This window comes from Lampetra planeri, unplaced genomic scaffold (genome assembly GCF_965212315.1).
Source record: "Lampetra planeri unplaced genomic scaffold, kcLamPlan1.2.h2 scaffold_920, whole genome shotgun sequence".
Taxonomy (NCBI): domain Eukaryota; kingdom Metazoa; phylum Chordata; class Hyperoartia; order Petromyzontiformes; family Petromyzontidae; genus Lampetra; species Lampetra planeri.
In genome coordinates this window covers 6,075-29,040 of record NW_027615742.1, presented here as the reverse complement: position 1 = coordinate 29,040, position 22,966 = coordinate 6,075, and the positions used below count along the sequence as shown (strand labels likewise).

At 45.8% G+C, this 22,966-nt stretch overlaps 1 protein-coding gene across 1 annotated transcript; it reads left to right on the top strand.

Annotated features, from left to right (window-relative positions):
• Positions 1 to 1,523: 1,523 nt before the first annotated feature.
• LOC144742226 (choline transporter-like protein 2) lies at positions 1,524 to 19,348 on the top strand. Its single transcript, XM_078624696.1, is given in 24 exon segments — positions 1,524 to 1,551; positions 6,896 to 7,090; positions 7,169 to 7,185; positions 7,187 to 7,257; positions 12,581 to 12,649; positions 13,335 to 13,473; positions 13,544 to 13,604; positions 13,710 to 13,836; positions 13,998 to 14,022; positions 14,024 to 14,082; positions 14,159 to 14,174; positions 14,176 to 14,272; positions 14,996 to 15,127; positions 15,219 to 15,318; positions 15,396 to 15,488; positions 15,600 to 15,684; positions 16,217 to 16,479; positions 16,841 to 16,935; positions 17,017 to 17,120; positions 17,195 to 17,268; positions 17,341 to 17,411; positions 18,300 to 18,388; positions 18,474 to 18,558; positions 19,242 to 19,348. Coding segments are annotated over 24 exon segments (2,202 nt in total).
• The last annotated feature ends 3,618 nt before the right edge of the window (positions 19,349 to 22,966 follow it).

Below are 22,966 nucleotides of genomic sequence, written 5' to 3'. Positions count from 1 at the left end.
CACCACAGATGCAATATTTGCACTGAGGATGCTGATGGAGAAGTACAGAGAAGGTAGGAAGGAGCTGCATTGTGTTTTTGTACATTTAGAGAAGGCATATGACAGGGTGCCCAAGAGAGGAATTGTGGTTTTGTATGAGGAAGTCAGGAGTGTCAGTGAATGTTGGCTTGGTGCAGGACATGTATGAAGGTAGTAGAACAGTGGTGAGGGTGTGCTGTTGGAAGGACAGAAGACTTCAAGGTAGAGGTAGGACTGCATCAAGGATCAGCCCCTGAGCCCCTTCTTGTTTGCTTTGGTTATGGATAGGTTGACAGATGAGGTCAGACAGGAGTCTCCCTGGACTATGATGTTTGCAGATGACATTGTGATCTGTAGTGAGAGTAGGCAGCAGTTGGAAGGCAGCAGTTGGAAGAGAACCTAGAAAGGTGGAGGTTTGCTCTAGAGAGAAGAGGAATGAAGGTCAGTCGTAGCAAGACAGAGTATATGTGCATAAATGAAAGGGAGACCAGTGGAAAAGTGAGGTTACAGGGAGCAGAGGTGGTGAAGGTGCAGGAGTTTAAGTACTTAGGATCAACAGTGCAGAGTAGTGGAGACTGTGGAAGAGAAGTGAAGAATAGGGTGCAGGCAGGGTGGAACAGCTGGAGAAAAGTGTCAGGAGTGATTTGTGATTGAAGAGTTTCAGCTAAGATGAAGGGAAAGGTTTACAGGACTGTGGTTAGACCAGCTATGATGTATGGTTTAGAGACACTAGCGATAGGCAGAAGACAGGAGGCAGAGCTGGAGGTGGCAGAGTTAAAGATGCTGAGATTCTCTTTAGGAGTGACCAGGATGGACAGGATTAGGAATGAGGTCATCAGAGGGACAACACAGACAGGAAGGTTAGGAGAAAAAGCTAGAGAGGCTAGATTGAGATGGTTTGGACATGTGCAGAGGAGGGACAGTGGATACATTGGTAGGAGAATGTTAGAGATGGAGTTGCCAGGTAGGAGACAGAGAGGAAGGTCAAAGAGGAGGTTTATAGATGCAGTGAGGGAGGACATGGAGGTAGTTGGAGTCCGAGTAGAGGATACAGAGAACAGGGAAAGATGGAAATTGATGATTCGCCGTGGCAACCCCTGAAGAGGGACAAGCTGAAAGGAGAAGAAGGGTTTAATAAATCAGAAACCATGTTTACGGGAAACTATGGCCTCTGAGGAACAATCCAGTCCAGGTTTGAAGAGTCTAGCTCAAGGATTTTAGGAATGAAACTGCAGAACTGATCTTAGTTTGAAGAACATATAACTTTGAAATCTCCGGTCTGTGATTCGTTGACAAGTACGTCAATCAGAAGTACTCGTATTCTTATTGGCCAGAGAGCTCCGCGGCGGAACGTCTCTCTTTAAAAGTTTGCCCGGAGTGAGCGAACGGACTGTGGAGGAGCAGTGAACCGACCGACACACGCTCAGCAGCGTCTGTCCGGACCGGAACGACCCGGCAGTCGTCGCCTATGAGCTGCTGGAGGAACAGAGAACCTGTCGGAGACCATGGAAGTGGATCAACAACCGAACTACGGTGATTGTCGTCGTCATCGATTGTTATTATTATTAGCGCGAACACTCAAACTTAACACACGTTGGTGAAAGTCAGCAGCTGTTTTTTTAGTGCTGCCCACGAGCCGGGGTGTCTTCTTGTCAACTTACAAACAGACTTCAGATTTTAGCTCAGGTGCTCGAACCTGAGTTTAAAAGAGAAATGAAGGCAGTCAGTGCCACCAGGGTTCTGTTCTGTCGGAACCGTCCGTGTTCCAGTTGGTCTGTCCAGTTGCTGTCACATTCCCCATAGACACAACAGCCGCAGCTGTGAATAGAGCTGGTGTAGATAGAACAGAACTGACCCGGTGACCGGCTCAAAGTCCGTTTGCAGCTTCACACTGCACATTCTCCACTGAGTCTTGTGTCCAGGACACACCGTGTGTGTGTGTGTGTGTATCCCACACTAAACCAGACATGGTTCAAGTCCGATCCGGTTGTTTTTATATTCATTGTGAACAGGGTGATCGCCTGTTGCACAAGGTCCTCATACTGTTCCCTTCTACTGCTGTCATTTGTGTTCTGTTGTCAATGAACCTGAATGGGGCATGTTTTTCTAGGGTTGACCTGACCCTAGATGTGCTGGAAGGGTCACTGTTTGCTTCCCACTGGCGGGTCTTAATGCTCAATTCCGATCGCATTAGCGGCCCTGACGTGACGTCATGTAGCAATCTGTGTTTAGTAAATATGGACGCTACATCCAGTAGCAAAATTCTGTAAAGGATGAAGTTTCTTACTGTCACACCTCCTCTGGTGCAGGATTGGTCTGTCTTGCTTCAGTGACGTAAAAGTTGGATGAAATGCAAGTGTTTAGACCGAGGCGCTTTGAAAACCATCCAATCCGACTGAGGACCAGGTATGACGATGGCCTGGGTCGGATCGGTAACTGAGTATTCTACAGATTATTTCACTGATTAATGGAGTAATTGGATAAACAAAGTTTTTTTGAGTCACAACATTAAATCTACATCAGAGAATCAGACGTGCATTCATGAATGTTTCATTGCAGAGGTCAAAGGTCAGTGAGTGTCGGTCTCTTAACTGCTGATCACATGTCAACGTCCTGATTGTGTCTTCGGCCGACGTTGAGTTATGTTTATGCTAACGCTAGCGTTTTTCTGCTGTGGACTGAACGTGTGAATTCTTGTGGTTGAGATGTTTCAGCATCAATGGGATGTTGTTACGTTAATTCTGCTTTCAGCTGGAAACAATCAGGTCATTGGAAGGTTTTGTCCATGTGAGGGTGTTGTCCTGTGTACATACTTGTAGTCAACACTTTCTTTATTCAAACAGCACGTTCAAACAGAACGTTTCACATCATGTTGAGCTGTTAGTTCCCAGTTCCGTGGACAGAGCTCCTCAGAGGACATGTGAGGATCCAGCGTGTCACATGTCGGAGTAATTTCAGGCTGAGATATATCAAGAAAACCTCAAGGACAGGATGGGTAGCGGCTGTGCAGCCCTGCCCTGCTGCACGTTAGTTGTAATTATAAGCCATATTTAGAAGAGTGAGCGTTTGAAACCTGATTCAGGGCCTCTGAAATTCCCAGCATGTGTGTAGATTTTGGTCTGTGTTCTGCTGCTGCAACAGTGCAGTTTAAAACGACAAAGCGTTTTAAAAGCCAGCTCGTCTTCATGTGAATTCAGTTGAGTTTGGTGCTTCTACCTGGTCGCCGTGCCAGCCGTTTCCAGGTAAATGAGAGGGTTGGCACACTCGACATGTTTTAGAGCAGTGTGAGACGGATGGATGGACCGAGTTCTGAAAATATTCCCGTCTGCTGAAAGTCAGTGCCTGAGATCAGAATCCATCTGCTGTGACTTGTTCAGTAACAGAGGCAGGTTTTTCACTGTTCTTAGGTCAGACGACACATTCGAAGGATTCATTTTGTGTGGAAAACTTCATTCCAGAGGCCCAAAATAGTAACACAACACACAAGAGGAGCCAAAGGAACTAATGGTGCCATGGCACTTCTCACACAGCAAACACACCAGCATAACATCCAACATCTTGTAGATCTGAACCATGAACCTCCACCCTCCCATGGGAGTTGGAGCTGGGGCGTCAGCAGCTGTTAGATGCCATTAGTCTGCTGACAATATGTCCCAATTTACTGTCAGACGTTTCCCTTTCTTTGAGACATGCTCTGTGTATCTGGTACAGATATTCATGTTAAATCATAAGACAATAACTGTCCAACAAACACGCAGTCCCAGACTGTAGTCTGTTCAGTGTCCTGAATCAGGAGAGTCTGTTCTTTAAATCCTTCAGTCCGGTACACTCAGTACGTTCAGTACGCAGTGAAAGGATATAGTCTCCACAACCCGTTTGTTCATATTTCCAGTTCCACCGTTCTGAAACATTAAATAATGGGCTCCAATCAATCCAGCCAGTTTATTTATTAAACTGTGTATCTCTTAAAGATCAGATAGTCTTGTTTTCAGTGTACGTTTCGCTCTCAGGGAATGGACGAATCAGATTCACTACATCCGTCAGGCTGAACTGTGACATGTGTACACATCTTTTCAGGGAGTGAATTCTACAGTGAATTCACTCCATATGTTTGTTCTTTTGTGAATGAGACAACACCACAACATTTGAACATTTGACCCCTTGTGGTTTTGTTGTGTCTGTCTCACATCTTTGCTCTCTACTGTCCCTGTCTCCCCGGCTCCCTGTTCCCACATCCTTCCACCTACACTTGAGGTCACCACAGAGCCTGGACCCCAGAACATCCACAGAGAAACTGTTTGAGACCGTTTGTCTCACTCTCTGCCCACAGACCAACAAGGTCTTTCAAGGTTCATGTATGATTTGATTTCTTTGACAGATGCTCACAGCAAGAAGAGAAACCTCCTCCACAAGCTGGAATGTGAAATGTATAATTTCACTGTGAAATCCAGGCTCTCACACAGATACTGAATGTAATGACATCCGTGTGTCATGGAGAGTTTCACACAGTGCAATAATTATGCTTTTATTTCATGAAGCTGAGGATGTTTAATATCCATAGACATCTCACTTCAAGTACCGTTGGCAGTCATCGGTGCAGACCTGCACACATGGATCTAATCGCTCTACTGGAGGCCAGGCGCCTGTACCACAAAGCAGGATTTTGGTTTTAGCGAGATAAGTTCAGGGTTGATTCTGGATCTTTGGTACCACGAAGCCGGATTTCGTTTTATCCAGACCTGTCTCCATGGTAATTTACTCTGAAAAACTATCCTGCTCCGGAGCAGGATAACTGTCTGGATTGATTCTGATCCTGTGGAAAAGAACCACCCACTGGACAATCAGATGTCCGGAAAAACAATGACCTGTGCATTCCTCCACGTAAGACAGGTGGTGAGGAGGAGAGTTACGGGTGCTGTAGGTTCATTGAGGCATTAATGAGCAACGTACACATTTACACAGTCTGTGATGTGTTGTCAGCTGCTTTGTCGTCTTCTGTCAGCTTCCACGGTGTTTCTTTGCTACAATCACTGACTTCTCCTCCTACTTTTCCAGCATTAACCTCTGCGGCCAGCGAGAGGCGCCTCTCTCTCACGTTTGTGCGCTGATGATTGTGATTGGTCTGCTGCCTCGGAACACACCTCTTATACATGCGCATTCACGGGTCTTGATGAGGACAAACCTGGGTTGTATTAGCGAGTTTGATATCCAGCTTCGTGGGGTACCGATGATCCTGATCGCCTTGGTCTCGCTAAGTCCAGACAATCGAGTTGATGCCAGGACTTATTAATTGAGTTTCGTGTTACTTGTTGTCTGCAAACACATGTTCTTGATAACACGCACAACTTCTTTGAAACAACAGCTCCACCCCCCTCTCTCCCATGTCCACGCCTCCTCTCGTCCGCTCCATGCCGTCTCTGAGGACACGGCTGTTGAAAATTCAGGCCGAAAGACGAACAGTGGGCGGAGCTAGCGAGGTCCACAGGTGCAGCTCGGATTGCAAACAGGCAGTTGTTTGGGGATAAACGGGGGGTGGGGTCTCAGCCTTTGAGGGCAGGTTCGACTGGTTTGTGCCTCCAACATCAGTGGAGGACACTCCACTGCTCTACATTCTTGTGAAAAGAGCAGAAAAGGAGTGGAGCACATAAAGAGGTGGTGAAGGAGAGAGCACCGGGTTCTTTGTACTTTTCAACAGTTTGAGATGCCCGAGGATGACAGAGTTTTATGGGAAACCATGGTAACTGACGTCTGGCTGCTTCTGTGAAGTTTTTGAACGGACTGCTCTTTTTTTCTTCGTCTGCAGATGACCGGACAAGGAAGTGTGTGTGTGTGTGTGTGTGTGTGTGTGGTGTGTGTGTGTGTGTGTGTCGGTGTGTGTGTGTGTGTGTGTGTGTGTGTGTGTGTGCTGTTGTGTGTGTGTGTGTGTGTGTGTGTGTGTGTGTGTGTGTGTGTGTGTGTGTACACTGCTTCATACAGTTGTACAGGTGCAGGTCTTCTCAGGACACCAGGACACTCTGAGGGTCTCTTCCTCAGAGTGTCCTGGTGTAGAATATCTGTGAACAGAGCAGGTGAGGCTGAGTCAGTAATGATGGAGTTTTCCATTGTCTTTGAACTCGTAGAACTGGTCAACATTCTAACCTGAGAGTGACAACAGCATCATACTGCGCACGCATGCACACAACACACACACGATATATGGAATGGGTTGATGTGACAACATCTTCAGGTAAGGAGCTGTTGTGTTGGTGTTTTCACCAGCTCTCGTCAGATCAGTCACAGTATAAAACTGCAGAGACAAACTCCTGTGGCCCATTCCAGAAACCAGTGAAAACCCTCAGTTTGTTCATCCTGAAATGAAGGAAAATGGGTAATTTTTCAATTGTACTTTCAAGTGTAAACTGACAGAAATCAAACAAAACGTGTCATGTTTTGAATTCGGTTTCTCAGCTCTATTGTCTCTTGACAGTCTTCTTTAAACCTGCTTTCAGGAATGACATCTGATGCAGATGAAAAACCAGTTTCAATGACAACATGAGATGTGTCCGTTCTTTGATGTAACGTCGCAGAGGTGTTCTCATCAGAATGTCCCGTTGTTTATTCAGATCCACATCCCCTCTAGTGTCGGTGCACAGAAACTCTTTCCTATGTTGCTGCGTCTGCTTAGTCCATCAGGGAGGAATTTGTTGTGTTGCCAGGTGTGTCGGCCTGGAGGTAAGAAGGGAGCATACGGTTACATAACCTGCATTTAGCAGCATCTCCTTTATGACTGTTGGGTGCATAGTGCATCTGAGGCGTGAATGTCAGACAGCACTGAACTCGTCACATAAGACCTCTTCCACGTCGTTAACCAGATGCATTTGCCTCTCTGTGACTACAGGTGAGCCCAAGAAATATGACCCCACCTTCAAGGGCCCCCATCCACAACAGGTGAGGAAGGGGTTGTGATGGTACCTGAGGTTTGTGAGGGGTTCCATTCAACCCTCCGTCCTCCATTACAGGGGCTGCACCGACATTGTGTGCTGCATCCTCTTCTTCGTGGCCGTTCTGGGTTACTTGGCCGTGGGAGTACTTGGTAAGACGTTAACGCCTCGACCGAATGTGACCCACAAGGGTGAATCAAAGACTAAACGAAACTCCTCTGTCCACCCAGCGTGGTCCCAGGGCGACCCCCAGGAAGGTGATCTATCCCACAGACAGTCAGGGGCAGTTCTGTGGACAGGTTCATACCCACTGAAGTGAGTCCTTCTCCACACACACTGATTCTAAAGAAATGTTGCCAGCTGCTTGCTAATGTCCAGTGCTGATGTTGTTAATGTTTGAGACGGAAACACGACGTCCACCTGAGGCTCGTTCTAGAAAGCAGGCTTCAGCCACGTCCACACAGATGAGTTCAAAGTTTTCTACTGTTTAGACCCTTCATCCTCATGAACTGGTCGTTCTGGAGCCTGAATACAATCATTTTATAAACTGGGTCCCACTCCCTGTCCTCCTGCACGTGTCCATAGCTCCCACCTCTCCTTAGCCCACATGCTAATTGGCTAACAACAACAATGGTTGCTCACTGTGCTGAGCATGCTGAGTGTGAAATCTGTTCGTTCTTTCAAGCTCTATTCCTATTCTACACCATCTTTGTCGCCTATCTCTGTCATCTTCTCTTTGTGGTGTGTTTCTGTGGCAGTGGTACAGCGCCACTCACTGGCCTGGAGGACGTGCTGTAGTGGTTAGTGTGGACACATGTGCAGAGATGATTGTGTGTTTATGGACAATTTCTGGGTCTTTCAATTGTGTGGACATGGACTCGGTTTATCTCTGAACCTGCTTTGTGGAACAGACCCCTGGTGGACCAAAACACCATTCACAACAATTCAGTGTTTCGCTTAGGTTGACAGGGTGCAGGGTGGTGTCGTGGTGTTTGTTGAGTGCATTCAAAGGCAGGGCTCCAGACTAACTTGTTTTACTAAGAACACGGTAAACCCCAACTTACCGGTAAAATTTTAGGAGCGCAAGCAGAAAATTTAACATTTGGTCCTCTCATTTTCACGGTATTACTGATAAATAGATAATAAATGCAGAAATGTGCTGTTTAAAATTCAGTGTCACATTTTATACAGCACTTTAAAACAAACGAAGTAGACAGTTGACAGGACTGTTTGCTTAGTTAACACAAACAGTTAAAGGGGGGGGGCTATTTACAAAATTGACAGTTTTTGTCAGAGAAGTGCATTTTTCTTTGTTTTGAAAAGAAGATCTCCAATCCCTTTCTCTATTGAAAGGCATCAAGGTCAGGTCCATGTATGCTGATTAATGCATGTGGCAAGATGCTCTCTGCAGAGAGTTTTTCAGTTCTTATTTGAAAGAGAAAAAAGCACATTTATGAAATTGTAAATTGTAATGTATTATTAAAATTGTTTGGCTTGCACAAAATGACTAATATGAAGAAGTCATTATGTTAATTTTTGTTTTAAGGATATTAAAGGATAAGATGAAATGTGTCAACGGGCTAACTGTGATCAAATTCATATGAACAAGCACACATAAATACATATTCAGTCCTTTTTTTCCCTGAAGCGGTCCCTGAAGTTTGCTGAAGTCCACCAGTGATTGGCCCATCATCCAATGACTGCAAACTTACATGTCCAGTTTTGACACTTTAAAATAAGTGCAAAAATTATTTGTGCAGCTACAAATTACAGATGTGTCCTTAACCCTCCCTCAAAGTTGGTTTAGATGCCAAAATCATTGACAGTTTAACTCTCTCTCCTCACTCTTTTAGCGACTTCTGCTCACGACTTGCAGTTCATTGTTATCCCAAATTACTTCGTGTTCAGTTGGCCTTGTGTTTTGGAGGGGCATCACGGCATGTGTCCAAGTCCACTAACTTTACCCGATGCTTATCTAGGTCTAATAACTTTAGGTGAAGAAATCAAGCCCGGTTCTCTGAAACATGAGTGAGGTATCTCACAATGGGACACGCTCTCTGGCGCTTGTTCCCAGAAGCAATATTCCACCCCCCAGTCCTGGCTGGCTGGAGGAGGGACTTCCTCCTCCTATAAGAGCCGGTGTGACGTCTGTACTTCAGCTTCTTTCTAGCTCCAGGTGAGGAGGGTGGTCTGGTGAGATAACTCACTCATGTTTCAGAGAATCAGGGTTCATTACTTCACCTAAATCTCTCTCACCATGGGATATAGAAGCTCCCACACTGCCAGACAAGCTCATCCACGAGGCCCAGTCAGAAACATGACAAATCACACAGGCACATGTGATGTCGAACCCACACTCAAACCTGTATGAGACGCAGTAACATCCACAGACGTATACAGAAGAATAGATGACTCACCGGCGCTGCTGGCTAATGGAGAGCGACACGGGTACTCGTTCATTCATAACATTGTGTATATTGTGCATGGACTTTTTAAATAAACAGAACTTAGTCATTTTTCAACTGATTTTCAAACTTTTTCAACTGATTTTCAAACTTTTTCAACTGATTTTCAAACTGTTTGGCTTATTATGAAAATGAATGATGTAGTTATGATACTGCATACTTATGATGGACTTTATATGAACATAACATCACGAAGATAGGTAAAGCAACAGCTACACACACAGCTCCCATTTGTTACCCTTTATTTTATAGGAAATTACTAAATTCAAATGTATTTGGCCCCAATATCAATATCAATATTTATTCCAGTGGACAGAGATGTTAATGAGAGTGTATGCTGTTTGATCCAATCTCCTATTAACCCTTTTTACTATGTGTGAGTGGATCCTGCGTGTTCTTTTAATGAAGCGATAGGAAAAGGTATTTGGGGCATAAATCAGTTTTAATCTATCAGTCAAAGTATAGTAAAACAGAGCTCTGGGCCTAATCTTCGAGTCCCTAACCAACAACAGAGTCAGTTCACGAAGTCTGACTGACGAGATTTCCCTGACCCAGTATGTTATAATACAAAGTGTGAATTGTGAAGTTGTATGGGTCTTCTCCTCATTGGCTGTTCTCTGTGGTGATCCTCTGCTTATTGGCCATCGCCATCTGACTCCTCATAGCATCCAGTTCCTGTAAGCTGTAACTTAAAGGTTTTATTATGTTTACTCGAGACACTTCAGTGACTCTCTGGTATCCACCATTAACAGTTGTTAACACTTCATTTCCTTCTTCACCAAAAGGTTACCCTGTTGGGGTCAAACCTAAGGGTCAACAGACCTGGCAGGCAGCATTCTTAAGTGCATTCCTCCATCCAGAGGTGTTTCTCAACTTGATGTTAATTTAACTGAGAACACAGTATTCCTTTGACCTAGGCTCTTAATGGTTTAAATAATGTAATTAATATATATTAACAATACAATTTCATTTATACTACTTTGTGTATTAATAATACATTATTATTATTTGGTTCGTAATGATGATCCTGAGGTGAAATATCCTACAATGCACATTAGAATACAATAGAAAAGAATAGCAAAAGTAAAAAGTATAGCAAAAACAAAACTAAGATAATTTAGCAAAACTAGAAACTAAAACTAGACATATTTACAAATACTTTCCAGAAAGAAAGGGGAAACACACATATGTGCAAATGACGGTTCTTGTAGATATAGTATAAATATAGTATGTGCCGTTGCAGAGCAGTGATAATTAAATCCATTTAAATATTTACAGTTTAACAGCAGTGTTTCTGTCACATAGAGGGGACCGATTGTAGAGTGTGATGGTGAACAGCAGGAATGATTTCCTGTAGCGTTCTTTGTGACAGCAGAGCTGAATGAGACTGGTTGGAGAGGGAGCTCCGCTGTCTCTGTAGTGGGTCATGAAGGGGGGTGAGGGGTCGTCCATGATGGAGATCGGTTTGTCCCTCCCTGACTCAAACGTCTCCAAGCTGTGTCCAATAACTCGTCCAGCCGTACAGATGAGTTTATTCATCACATTCGAGTCCCTGGCAGCGATGCTGCTCCCCCAGCAGACAGCTGCAGAGTGGATGTCAGAGGACACCACAGAGTGTGGTAGAAGATCTCCAGCAGTCTGCTGCAAACATCGAAGGATCTGAGAAGAAAGAGCCTGAGTCAGAGCAGAAAAAAGTGTCAATACATTAGTGTAATAGTTTGATTCAGTGTTGTCCATTAATTTATCATTTACATTTCCTCAATGAATGATGAAGTGATGGAATCTGACTGGATCAGACTGTAGTTACATTACATTTTAATATGTTTGTTCAGCTTTTACTTGACAGAGGACAAAACACAGGAGGGCAACAACTTAAAATGAAAAATATAACTATAGTTAAATATTTAAAAATATATAGAGAATACATAGTGACATGACTGTAATCTCACAATCTGATCCAAAAATAACGTGTTTGGTGATTCCGACTTCAAAAGGTGTTAAAATACAGTAATTTTAAATTTTATTTGTATTTGGCCCAAACGCATTCAGTGACTTTCCATTATATACTTTATCCATCTGTTTGTAAGTGACCCACATACTGCAACTCAAAACTAGTATTAATTGTGGGGATCTCTATTTAGACATTGTACTTTCGGTCCTTACAAACTGTCACTGTCACCTGGCTCTCGATGCCACAGACCATCATTGACATTCAGCACTTCAGGGGACAATGACAGGAACTAATTGACACCAGTGTCTCTACTGTGACAACAAACAACAAGAGACACAGCAGTATTGAATCTCTTAACAGAGGTGAAAAAATAAAGCTATCTCTGTCTCGACTTTACCTTCCCTTTGGTTTTACTGAAGGACTGTTCAGGTCTCCTGTGATGAGCTGGTGACTCGTCCAGGGTGAACCCCCGCCATCTGCCCGTTGACAGCTGGGATCGGCTCCGGCACAACCCATAACCGAAATAAACGGAAGAGTGATGAATGAATGATGGTCAGGTCTCGGCCGAGTGTGTAATTTATGGAAGGAAGTAGCTGATGACAACATGCAGCATGCATTCAGAAACGTTAATGGTCAACTTTGTGCAACTCCTTTTTCTTCTGTACAATTAAGTCGTGTTTTCGAAAAGAAACACAGCAATTTGAACATGTCCAATCATCATGAATCATAGCCACGTTAATAACGTTTGTAATAAACCAAACCGTTTGTAACATCCAGCCTGTAGAATCTGGTGAAGGTGTGCAGCAAAGCCCAACTTGCGACCCGCACAAATCTCCACAGACACACTGTGGAACAACGCCTACGATGACACCATCCAGTGGAACGCACACACAGTCCTGCAGGAAGCTGTCAGTCCTCTGCTGCTGTACGCCATAGAAATAGCCTCCACAATCCAGCGTGACACAAACAACTCATCCGACATCCGGAAACCAGCAGTTCTGTCAACGTCGGCACGTAACGAATGACAGGATCTTAGAGACAGAGCTCTGAAAAGCCATAACTCCAGCCTCTGCGCACCATTCCTCGAACATGCACCACTTCACATCACACGCACTGCATGTGGATGGCGCTGTCACAGCAGAATGTCACCGGGCACAAGTTGTCCTCTGCTGTTGTTTCATGTTGTCATGTTGAACTCTTCATCAGTAGCTCGTTGACATTGGCAGGAACAAGCCCCTGTTGTTCTACTTCAACATCATGCAATGTGCCAGTCCCATGGTTCTACTGGAGTTCCAGTGTCCCGACCACACAGGTGGGACCAACACTCACCACACTGCTCTTACCAAACCATGAGTGACCTCAACTCGTTCACATCCGGCGCTGCAGCGATCGTTAGCTAGTCATTCACTGGGGTCCGGGAGTCCATTGCTTGGGGGTCTGTGAAAACACTTTGCACTAAATTTCCAAATGGCGATGCATCAGTAAATGGGTGCCAGTGCAGCTCGGTGAATTTTAAGCTATTCTTGCGAAAGAAATTGTCTGTTTTTTCAAAAAGATGTAATGGAATGTTCAGAATGACGTTTGCTTCGACAACTGAAGGACGTACTCTCACATCACAAGGGGTCCTCGGAAAAGTTTCTCCCCCTGTAAGAAGTCCTTGAGAAACCCTGGACTAGATTATGAATTACACAAAAAAACAATGTCTCTTATGTAGGTTTCTTATCTTACATACAGTAATATGCTAGCTACTAGCATGGCAGCTAGCTATCTTAGCTGGACCTTCCAGAATGTGCTTCCTCTGCAGATGTTCATGTGTAGCTGAGATCTTGCCTGAGATGACTCACCCCGTGCACTAGTTCAGTCGACCCCCCAGCTAAACGTGCATAGCGTGACCCCTTCACTTCTAATTTTCTGCAGTCGATTACCAGTTCCGCCCCTCGTGTCCACTCCTGTCTGTCAAATCTGTCCCCCATCTACTAGATGCTGGACTTGCTTTGTTCCTCAGATATGTGTGGAGAAGTGCCCTGATAGATTCATGACGCTGCTCAACGCCTACAACAACAGGGACGACTTTGACTACTACAGGACCTTCTGCAAGGAGGGGGCCACCAATTCAATGGTGAGTTGTCTTCCCCGTCTGTCCGGCCCACCTCAAAGTGTCCTCACACGCCCGCCTCACCCTGTACCAGGGAACCCCGGAAATCCTTCGCTTAGGTCTCTGTCCGGCCATGTTGACCCCCAGCAAGCCCTGTGAGTTCAGTCTGTCTTTATTAGTTCTAAAATCCTCCCCGATTCGTTGTTCTCGTTCATTTGCCTATTGGACCGATCCAGTCAGTGGTCTCCGTGTTGTTACAGTCGCTCCGCAGGTGTTTCCCAGCTCTGGGCCTCACAGGAGGAGTGATAACGGGGTGGGGAACAACACGCAGTTTGATGACGGAACTGGAACCATGAGAGAGGCCAAGGATCTTCTAGCTGGAGTGAAGTGAGTAGTGTGTCTGTGTCTGTCTGTCTGTCTGTGTGTGTTTGTGTCTGTCTGTGTCTGTGTGTGTGTGTGTCTGTCTGTCTGTCTGTCTGTGTGTGTGTCGGGGGGGGGGTGGCAGACTACCCCCTACATGCTGACAGGCTGCTGACAACTACCCACAGAAACGCCACGCTGGTAATCGAAGCTGGGGCAGGTGATGATGAAGATCTTCGAGGACTACATGCAGTCCTGGTACTGGATCCTGATGTGAGTGGTCACAAGCGTTCACGTCTGCTCGCTGCTGCTCCTTGTCCTCACGTTCTGAACCCTGCCTCCTCCTCAGTGGCCTGGTTATCGCCCGTGCTCACCAGTCTGCTCTTCATCGTCCTCCTCCGCTTCCTGGCAGGGATCATGGTGTGGGTCATAATTGTCATGGTGATTCTGGTCATTGGATACGGTGAGGGCTGCAACATGTACGCGCTTTTTGATTGGGGGGGGGGTTCAGACTTGTTGCCAGTTTTCATTGAAGAGAATGAATATTTTAATTGTGACGCGTATTAAATTTAGGACACAGGTGGAATTAGTTAGCGTTCTCAGATCACCATGGCAACAGGTGGATGAGGAACAGAGCCTTCGTTTGAATCCAGCAGAACATCAGTCAGTTGCGGGAAAACAAAATCCATAAAGTCACCAAACTTGCTCCGTGAAACCGGTGTTCTAATGCCTTGTTTTTTTAAAACAACAGTACTGCTGCTGAACGTCCAGTGGCTAGGAGAGACGGAGAAAATGTTGAAATAGTTGGGGAGTTGCACTTCACATCCAAGTTGCTACTTCACATCCAAGTTGCTGTCATTACAGTAATGACCCGCTGGCTTCCAGCAGCAGAGCAAATGGGATTACCATAATGACAGCTGCATGACTGTTGTCATCTTCGAGGAACCCCTTCTAGAATTTCTTTTCCTTTTTAAAATTGTCATTCTCTTGAGATGAATACAGTATCGGTATTCATCAGTATCGGTACAGTATTCGTTCTTCACACCAGGTAGAGGAACAGAGTGTCACTCGATCGGACATTGATCGACGTCCAGCGGCTACGAGAAGGAGAAAACGTCGATGAAACGATTCTTTGAGGTGACACTTCTCAGCTTTTAGGAACTGTAGACGTCTGTGTGTGTGTCAGGTATCTTCCACTGCTACATGGAGTACACTGCGCTGAAGGAGGAGCCGGGTGCTGACGTGACTCTCCAGGACCTGGGCTTCCAGATGGACTTCTCTGTGTACCTCCAGATCAGGCAGACGTGGCTGGCCTTCAGTCAGTCCACACACACACACACACGCACATTTCCACACTCCAGCAGGCATGTGTGTGTGTGTGTGAGGCCCTAATTTTATCCCTCCTCCAGTGATCATCCTCGCTATCGTGGAGGCCATCATCATCTTGCTGCTCATCTTCCTCAGGAAAAGGCTCCTAATCGCCGTGGCGCTCATCAAAGAGGCCAGCAGGTCCGACTGGACACACCCTGTTCCCATGACTCGTCAGGAGATTCAACAATGAGTCTGGTGTTTTCTGCTGTTCACAGAGCCATCGGACACGTCATGTACTCCCTCTTCTACCCGCTGTTCACCTTCCTCCTGCTGGCCGTGGTCATCGCCTACTGGGCCGTCACCGCCGTGTATCCTTTCACGTTCCAGACGAACCTTTGACCGCCGGCCCAGTCAGACACGAGATGATGTTTGTGACCGATCCGAGTACTCGTGAACCTTCCCTTCACTGCACGGACCAGCTTCCTTTCGACCTCCAATGAGCCCGTCTACAAAGTGTTCAGTGAGAACGACTGCAGTCACTCGAGAGAGACCTGTGATCCTGCTGTGAGTTGTCGACTCAACACACTAGTTGTCATCTTCTGGCTGTTGAACTATTCATTACAGTGGAAATCCACATGTATATCTGCACATGACCGTTTATCTAAGTCAAATATATAAGTCAAATGGGATTACCGTAACGACGGCGACATGGCTATGAAGTGCAACTTCTCAGCTTTCAGGAACTGCTTCATTACGGTAATTCAAAGCGCGTGACCTTCAGAATTAAAGAGTCACCTTGTTGGCTGATTGGTCCTTCGGTTATCGAGTAGCGTGTCTTTACCTTTTCTTACCTGTTCAGATTGAGTTTATTATTTTGTCTTTCATATGTTTCAGTCACTTTCTGTCTTTGAAGTGTTTTCTCATTCTGCCGTTTCCTTGTTTGTAATTCCTCTTTGCGTTGCGTTTTAATTGTATGAAAAGTGCTTTATAAACAAAGCTTTGTTTTCTAGATGTGTGTCTGGTTCTCCAGGCTCATAATTTAGTAATTTCCCTGCTGATTGATTGATTGATCGATCCTGTCCTCTTGTGTGCTCAGAACTTCTCCACCAACCCTGTGAAAGCCACGTGCCCTGACTCCAAGTGCCTCTTCGCCTTCTACGGTGGCGAGACGGTCTACCACAAGTACCTGATCGGCCTGCAGTTCTACAACGTCTTCCTTTTCTTCTGGTGCGCCAACTTCGTCACGGCTCTGGGCCAGATGACGCTGGCCGGGGCCTTTGCCTCCTACTACTGGGCCTTCGTCAAGCCCGACGACATACCTGCCTTCCCCATCTTATCCTCTCTGGGTCGGTCGCTCAGGTGTGTGCGTGGTCTGTCAGTGAATCCAGATGTTTGTGTGTTTTGGTGTCGGGGTTTGGTCTCTGATGGTGTTCTGATCGTCTCCAAACCAAACCCCTCAAACTCAGCCGCAGCTTCTCCATCTCCTCCAGGTCCTACATTGTTTGTTTGTTTGTGTCGCGTAGAAAACCGTCACAGCAGGTTCTCGTAGTCGTTGCTATGACGTCAGCACTCTGAGGAGGAACTGGACTGAGATGAACAGCCCCTGACTCATATCATGATCTGAACGAGGGAATAAATATGAAACTTCCATCACGCAGAACGTGTGTGTATGTGTGTGTGTGTGTGTGCGCGCGTGTGTGTGTGCGTGTGCGTGTTTTAGATATCACACAGGATCTCTGGCCTTTGGCTCCCTCATCTTGTCATTCGTTCAGATCATCAGGGTTCTGCTGGAGTATCTGGACCACAAACTGAAAGGTCTGTGACTTTAGTGTGTGTGAGCGAGAGAGAGTGAGTGTGTGTGTGTGTGTGTGTTTGATGTCCACGTTGTTGATTCAGGAGCCCAAAACAAGTGCACCAGGTTCCTGCTGTGTTGTCTGAAGTGTTGTTTCTGGTGTCTGGAGAAGTTCATCAAGTTCCTGAACAGGAACGCCTACATCATGGTGAGTGAACTCCTGTGGGGGGTGGGGGGAGGTGTTCTTTCTATCTGAATGTAATGAGGACATTCCTCCTCTAGGTGGCGATCTATGGCAAAAACTTCTGCACCTCTGCCAGAGAAGCCTTCTTCCTTCTGATGAGGAACGTGATCAGGTGTGTGTCTGTGACGTGGTTGAAGTTTCTTATAAGCTGAAGCTGAAGACGACTTGTTATTTTGAACCTCAGAGTTGCGGTGCTGGACCAAGTGACAGATTTCCTTCTGTTCTTGGGAAAACTGCTCATTGTCGGAGTTGTGGGTGAGTGTTTAACTTTTGAACGCGTGTGTGTGTGTTCCATCTGGAATCAGAATTGCTTATTATGACTCCTCCTTTCTTTGTATATGCTATATTCACTTCCTGTCTTGGCTGGAGCTGAGACATTTCCCTCCGAGATGAAATAAAAAACTAGAGTAGATATTTACATTATTTACAAAGGAATGTAGCTAAGATTTTACAAACATTGCTGCATGTTTCCTGGAAGGATTATATTAAGGTCAACTTAACTCCTGTAATAGTTTCTGCTATTCTTCTCACCTCAACAAATTAGAATATCATGAAAAAGTTATTTTTTTCCATTTAATTCAAACAGTTTGACATATTTTCTATGGGTTCAAACAATAGCTGTCTTTTTTGTTGTAATTTTGAGGAGGATGAAAATCAAAGATCCACTGTCTCATATTGGACATTTATGTATTTATCCCTTTAACACTCTCGCTTTTGCTGCCAATGCAGTCGTGCTAGCATACTCTGGATTACTGTAATTACAGGACTGTTTGCGATATCAGAAAACTGTGATTCCTTCTGGAAAGTTTAGTTGCACTCCACAGCCGAGTTGCTGTCATTACGGTAATAACTTGTTGGCCAGCAGCAGAGTGAATGAGCAACATTGGCTCGGTTGCCGGCGAGTCATTACTGTAATGTCGTTGGCTTTCAGGAACGGTTTGACTTTTTTTTGATGGCGCAAATAGTCATGTAATTACAGTGTGAACCTGCGTCATTAATGGTATTGTGATATTTTCAACATTCTTGATCAAATCTGCTGATGATTCATGATGTTGAATGTTTTTTTAGATTCACGTGCATGGTTAAATATTCAAATCTTGAGAATTGTCAGGTTGTCAGACGTTTTCTTTTTCCCCATCGCAGGAGTTTTTGCCTTCTTCTTCTTCTCTGGGCAGGTGAAAGCCTTCGAGGACACAGCTCCCACTCTGCACTACTACTGGGTTCCCATTGTGGTGAGTCCGTGTGCCTCTGACTGACAGGGAGCACACGCCACCACGTGTTTTCATCTCACATTTGTGTGTCTCCCTGTCAACGCAGACGGTGGCGATCGGCGCCTACTTCATCGCTCATGGGTTCTTCAGCGTATACGCCATGTGCGTGGACACGTTGTTCCTGTGTTTCTGTGAGTAGCCTCCTTCTCCTCATGGGCCTCTTGCCTGCGTGTCACTTCCTGTGTGTTCACGTCACTGCCTCTTCGTGTGGATCTGGAACTTCACTAACGCCTACAGGTGCCCTGGCTTGGCTTTTTAACTTTCTGTCGCTTTCTCCCCCCTCCTGTTCCCTTTAATTCCCCTGCTGATTTTCTTTACCCCTCCATTAACTTACAACACACATTCACACAGTACAAGGTGAAGACCTTGAGCACGATGACGGCTCACCTGCCGTATTACATCTCGTCGACTATGCATGAGCTCCTGTGGAGGAACCCGGGGGTGGGTGGGGGCGGGGTGTCCTTCATCTCCTGGAGGGGGAGGTCCACTGGAAGCAGCATAGTGGGGCCAACATGCTGAGAAACATTTGAACAGCACTGACTGATGTTTGAACTGATCTGCTGCAGCAGGTCACCGCAACGTTTTTCATGGTTCGTTAGAAATGGGTGGGATTATTTCAAAGAGGCCCAGTTGGAGTTTGGGTGAATGTGCCAGTTTTCAGCATCTCATTGTTTTAATAATTTGTATCTGTACCAGTTTTTAACCTCCAGCTGCTCCTGACACTCTTCAGTTTGATGGAGAGTGTCATGTTGGTTTTTACATGTTGTTTGTATGTTTTGTTATGGTTTTTTTATCTGATTCCATGTGTTTGCAGTGGAGGATCTGGAGCGGAATGACGGCAGCCCAGAGCGACCGTACCTGATGCCCCATAGCCTCCAGAAGATCCTGAAGAAGAAAAACAAGCGTCGGGCCGACAACTGAAGGAACTGGATCACTGTCACCAGCAGATCACCAGCAGGTCACCACTTGTGCTTTCATCTGTGTGTTTCGTTTCAACGTGAAAAGGTATGTTTGTGTCAGACGTGTAATAGGGGTGTGTTAAAGTTTACTCGCTGGTGTTTGTGAAACATCCAAAGATGTTCTTTCAGTTTTTATCAATGCAGCATCTATGCTACATTCATATTTTACGTTATATGAAGCTTTAAATTCTATCGAAGTTTTATGTTTTTAATAGTTGTGTAATATATGTATGAGACAAATATTTAACTGGACTTTTCCACTTCCTGCCAGTTTCCATGCTTTTTGAAATAAATAGTTTTGTACATGAACGTGTCCATGTCTCTTGAATCCGTAAGTGTTTTCAGTCAGACGCCGATGTGATGTGCCGATGACACCATTTCTCCACTTGATGTTCACGCCCTCCAGTGAGGAAAGTTTTCTTTGGTTTTCTTTTGTCTTGGCGGTTGACGGAACTGCTCCTCAGTGGTTCAGCAGCCCAGAGAACTCAGACTCACTCGATATGACAAATGGTAAAAAAGACCCCACTGATTGTGTCTGGCTGTGACATCATGGCTGGCAGCCAGAGGTGGAAAGATAATTAAAATATGACTATGAAGAACTCTGGCTGTGTCTCAGGCCTGGGGCTTCTCTACTTAACCCGTTGGAGTTGAGAGGTGACGCGCGTCATCTTCCTTTACGATGGGAGATGTCTTTCTACCTAAAGACAGGCAGTGCTACCAACTCCTGAGTTACAAACAACAAACAAACTTAGAACAACCAGTGGACTTTCTCCTGTTGGTTCCTGTTGCTCTGGAACAAGCGGTGGATCAGCAACAGTTCTTTTCTCAGTGTGGATTCAGAGCGGTGAGGGGGGGTCTGCTGTCGGCTCTGGATGCAGGAGCAGGGACTGATGGGAGCTGACCGCCTGGGGGAGCTTTGTGTCGGGGAGGGGCCCACACAGCACCCACTGGCCATTCTGCCTAGAAAGGAACTGTGGAGCGATACGTGCTATTGACTCCAGAAAAAGTCTAGTGGGGAGTTCTGCTACTAGAACTCAGTTGGGTCGTTACTTCACACAAAGGAGTATGAGTATCGGGTCTCCCTCCATGGCTGTCAGTCATCTGAGGGTTGTTAAGTCGTTACCAGAGAAAGTCACTACATTTGTCGTTATGAAAAAAATGTTGGAGAAGTTGGCAACACTAAGGACGGGATGATGTTCACCTCATTTTGTAGTGAAGCTTTCTTCACCTATTTCCTGTGACTAGGCCAATGAAATCATTCAGGATACACACATTGGGAGACTCCATGTGTGTATCCTGAAAGATTTCATTGGCCTAGAGCAGGGGTGTCCAAGCCGGTCCTCGAGGGCCCCCTATCCTCCAGGTTTTCAATGTCCCCCTGCTCCTACCTCACCTGAATCAGTCTCTGTGAAGTTCTGCAGAGACCTGACAACGAGCTGGTGTGTAGGAGCAGGGTGACATTTAAAACCTGCAGGATAAGGGGCCCTGGACCGCTTTAGACACCCCTGTTGTAGAGAAAGAAAGTAGAAAGACGCGCACGACCCCCTGTCGTCAGGTACCACACGGCACCTCCAGTCTTTAATGGGTTAAACTGAGTATGTTCAGTACATAACTGCGTTCACACTGAATGAGTAGGTGACAACGTAGAGTACTACACACTCAGCCCGTGCACTCAAACAGACAAAATGTTCAGTGTGGATCCATGGGCACTTTCCACCCAACGTCCTCCGTCTGATGTAGAAATGATGTTCCTTTCACTTTTTGCGAGCCCGGCACCACGGGGGATATCACCCTACCGATGGAATCCAGGCCAATGCTAACGTTAGCTTGCTAGCTAATGTTTCATCTGTGTTTACATCACGCACAGACATGCATGCATCTTGTGTGAGAACTTGTGAATATAGCGTCTACTTAGCTGGATTCATGCTTCTGCGTAGAATCGACACGGATCCTCTGTTGGTTGGGGGGGCCGTACGTGAGACTGTCTGTCTGCGTCACTACATTTAATCCTTTAGTTTTTTTCAGTTCAGTGTTGTTTTTTTTTCCTTGTCTTTTCATTCCTCGAACTCAAATAAATAGACATATCAATAACTAAGTATTTTCTATTTTGTTTTATTGCTTTAACTTAAATGAAGTTGTTAAGTTGATGAGTAATACTATGAAATGACGGCTGTTTAATATTATTGTATAGTATTAGACAAGCATTTGAATGGAATTTCTGCCTGGGTTATCAACCCAAACTATGTCTCACTACAACTTTTGTAAAATGAATAATATTGTAACTTTTTCTTTGTAAATGTCTTTCCATGTAGACTTCTTTGAAATCCACCTGGAAACTATTATTAACAATCCATCCATCCATCCATCTTCTTCCGCTTTATCCGGGGTGGGTCGCGGGGGCAGCAGTCTGAGAAGGGACACCCAGACTTCCCCCACCCCAGACACCTCCTCCAGTTCCTCCTGGAGGACTCCTAGGTGTTCCCAAGGCAGCCGAGTGACAAAGTCACTGCAGCGTGTCCTGGGTCTTCCCCAGGGTCTCCCTCAGGAGGCGTCCAGGGGGCATCTGATACAGATGGCCGAGCCACCTGAGCTGGCTCCTCTTGATGTGAAGGAGCAGTGGCTCTACTCCGAGCTCCTCCCGGGTGACAGAGCTCCTCACCCTGTCTCTAATGTCTAAATCTCATAGTACCTTATCATCCAAATAGACCATTACGCTCCCAAAATCTAGAACTGCTTGTTGTACCCAGAATATCCAAAACCACAGTGGGTGGCAGAGCATTCAGCTATCAGGCTCCCATCCTTTGGAACCACCTTCCACTTTGGGTCCGGGGGGCTGACACAGTTTCTTTATTTAAGAAAAGACTTAAGACATTCCTGTTTGACACAGCTTATAGTTAGGGCTGGCTCAGGGCTCAGGGTCAACTTAAACCAGCCCTTGAACCAGCCCTTAGTTAGTTGCCATAGGTCAAGACTGCTGGGGGAACTCATAGTCGTAACAGTGGCACTGAGCATTGGCACTAAGCCTCTTCTGGTTCCCACCTCCTTTCTTTCTCTCTCCCCCGTTTCCCCTTCACCATCACCCCCACCCCTCAAATATTTGTTCTATAAACATCTGCAGCATGTACCTTAACCCCTTCTCTCTGTCTGAGTTCTGGTGCCATCCAACCCGCACTGCCCGCCACCCAACCTGGAGAACTGCTTGACCCACTGATGCTACACGACACACCCACCCCCAGCGCCATAATCTACTGAACTGCCTCCTCATCTTCCCCATCTCCGAAGTTTCTCCAGCTGACATCTACCCCCCGGGTAGACATGGACTAATGGACTAAAAGCACTGTTGGACTCTGAACTGCCTCACATGCATTCTTGGACCTTCTAGACTTCACAAGCTGACTCACTGTTTGTTTATATGTTCATTGTCTGTGCATGCAACACCTATTGCAGGTCTGGCCGTCCCAGGGAGGGGGATCCCTCTTTCTGTGGTACTCCCTGAGGTTTCTGCCTCTTTTTCCCCTGTTATAAGGGTTTTTTTGGGCAGTTTTTCCTCACCCTGACTGAGGGTTTAGGACAGAGGGTG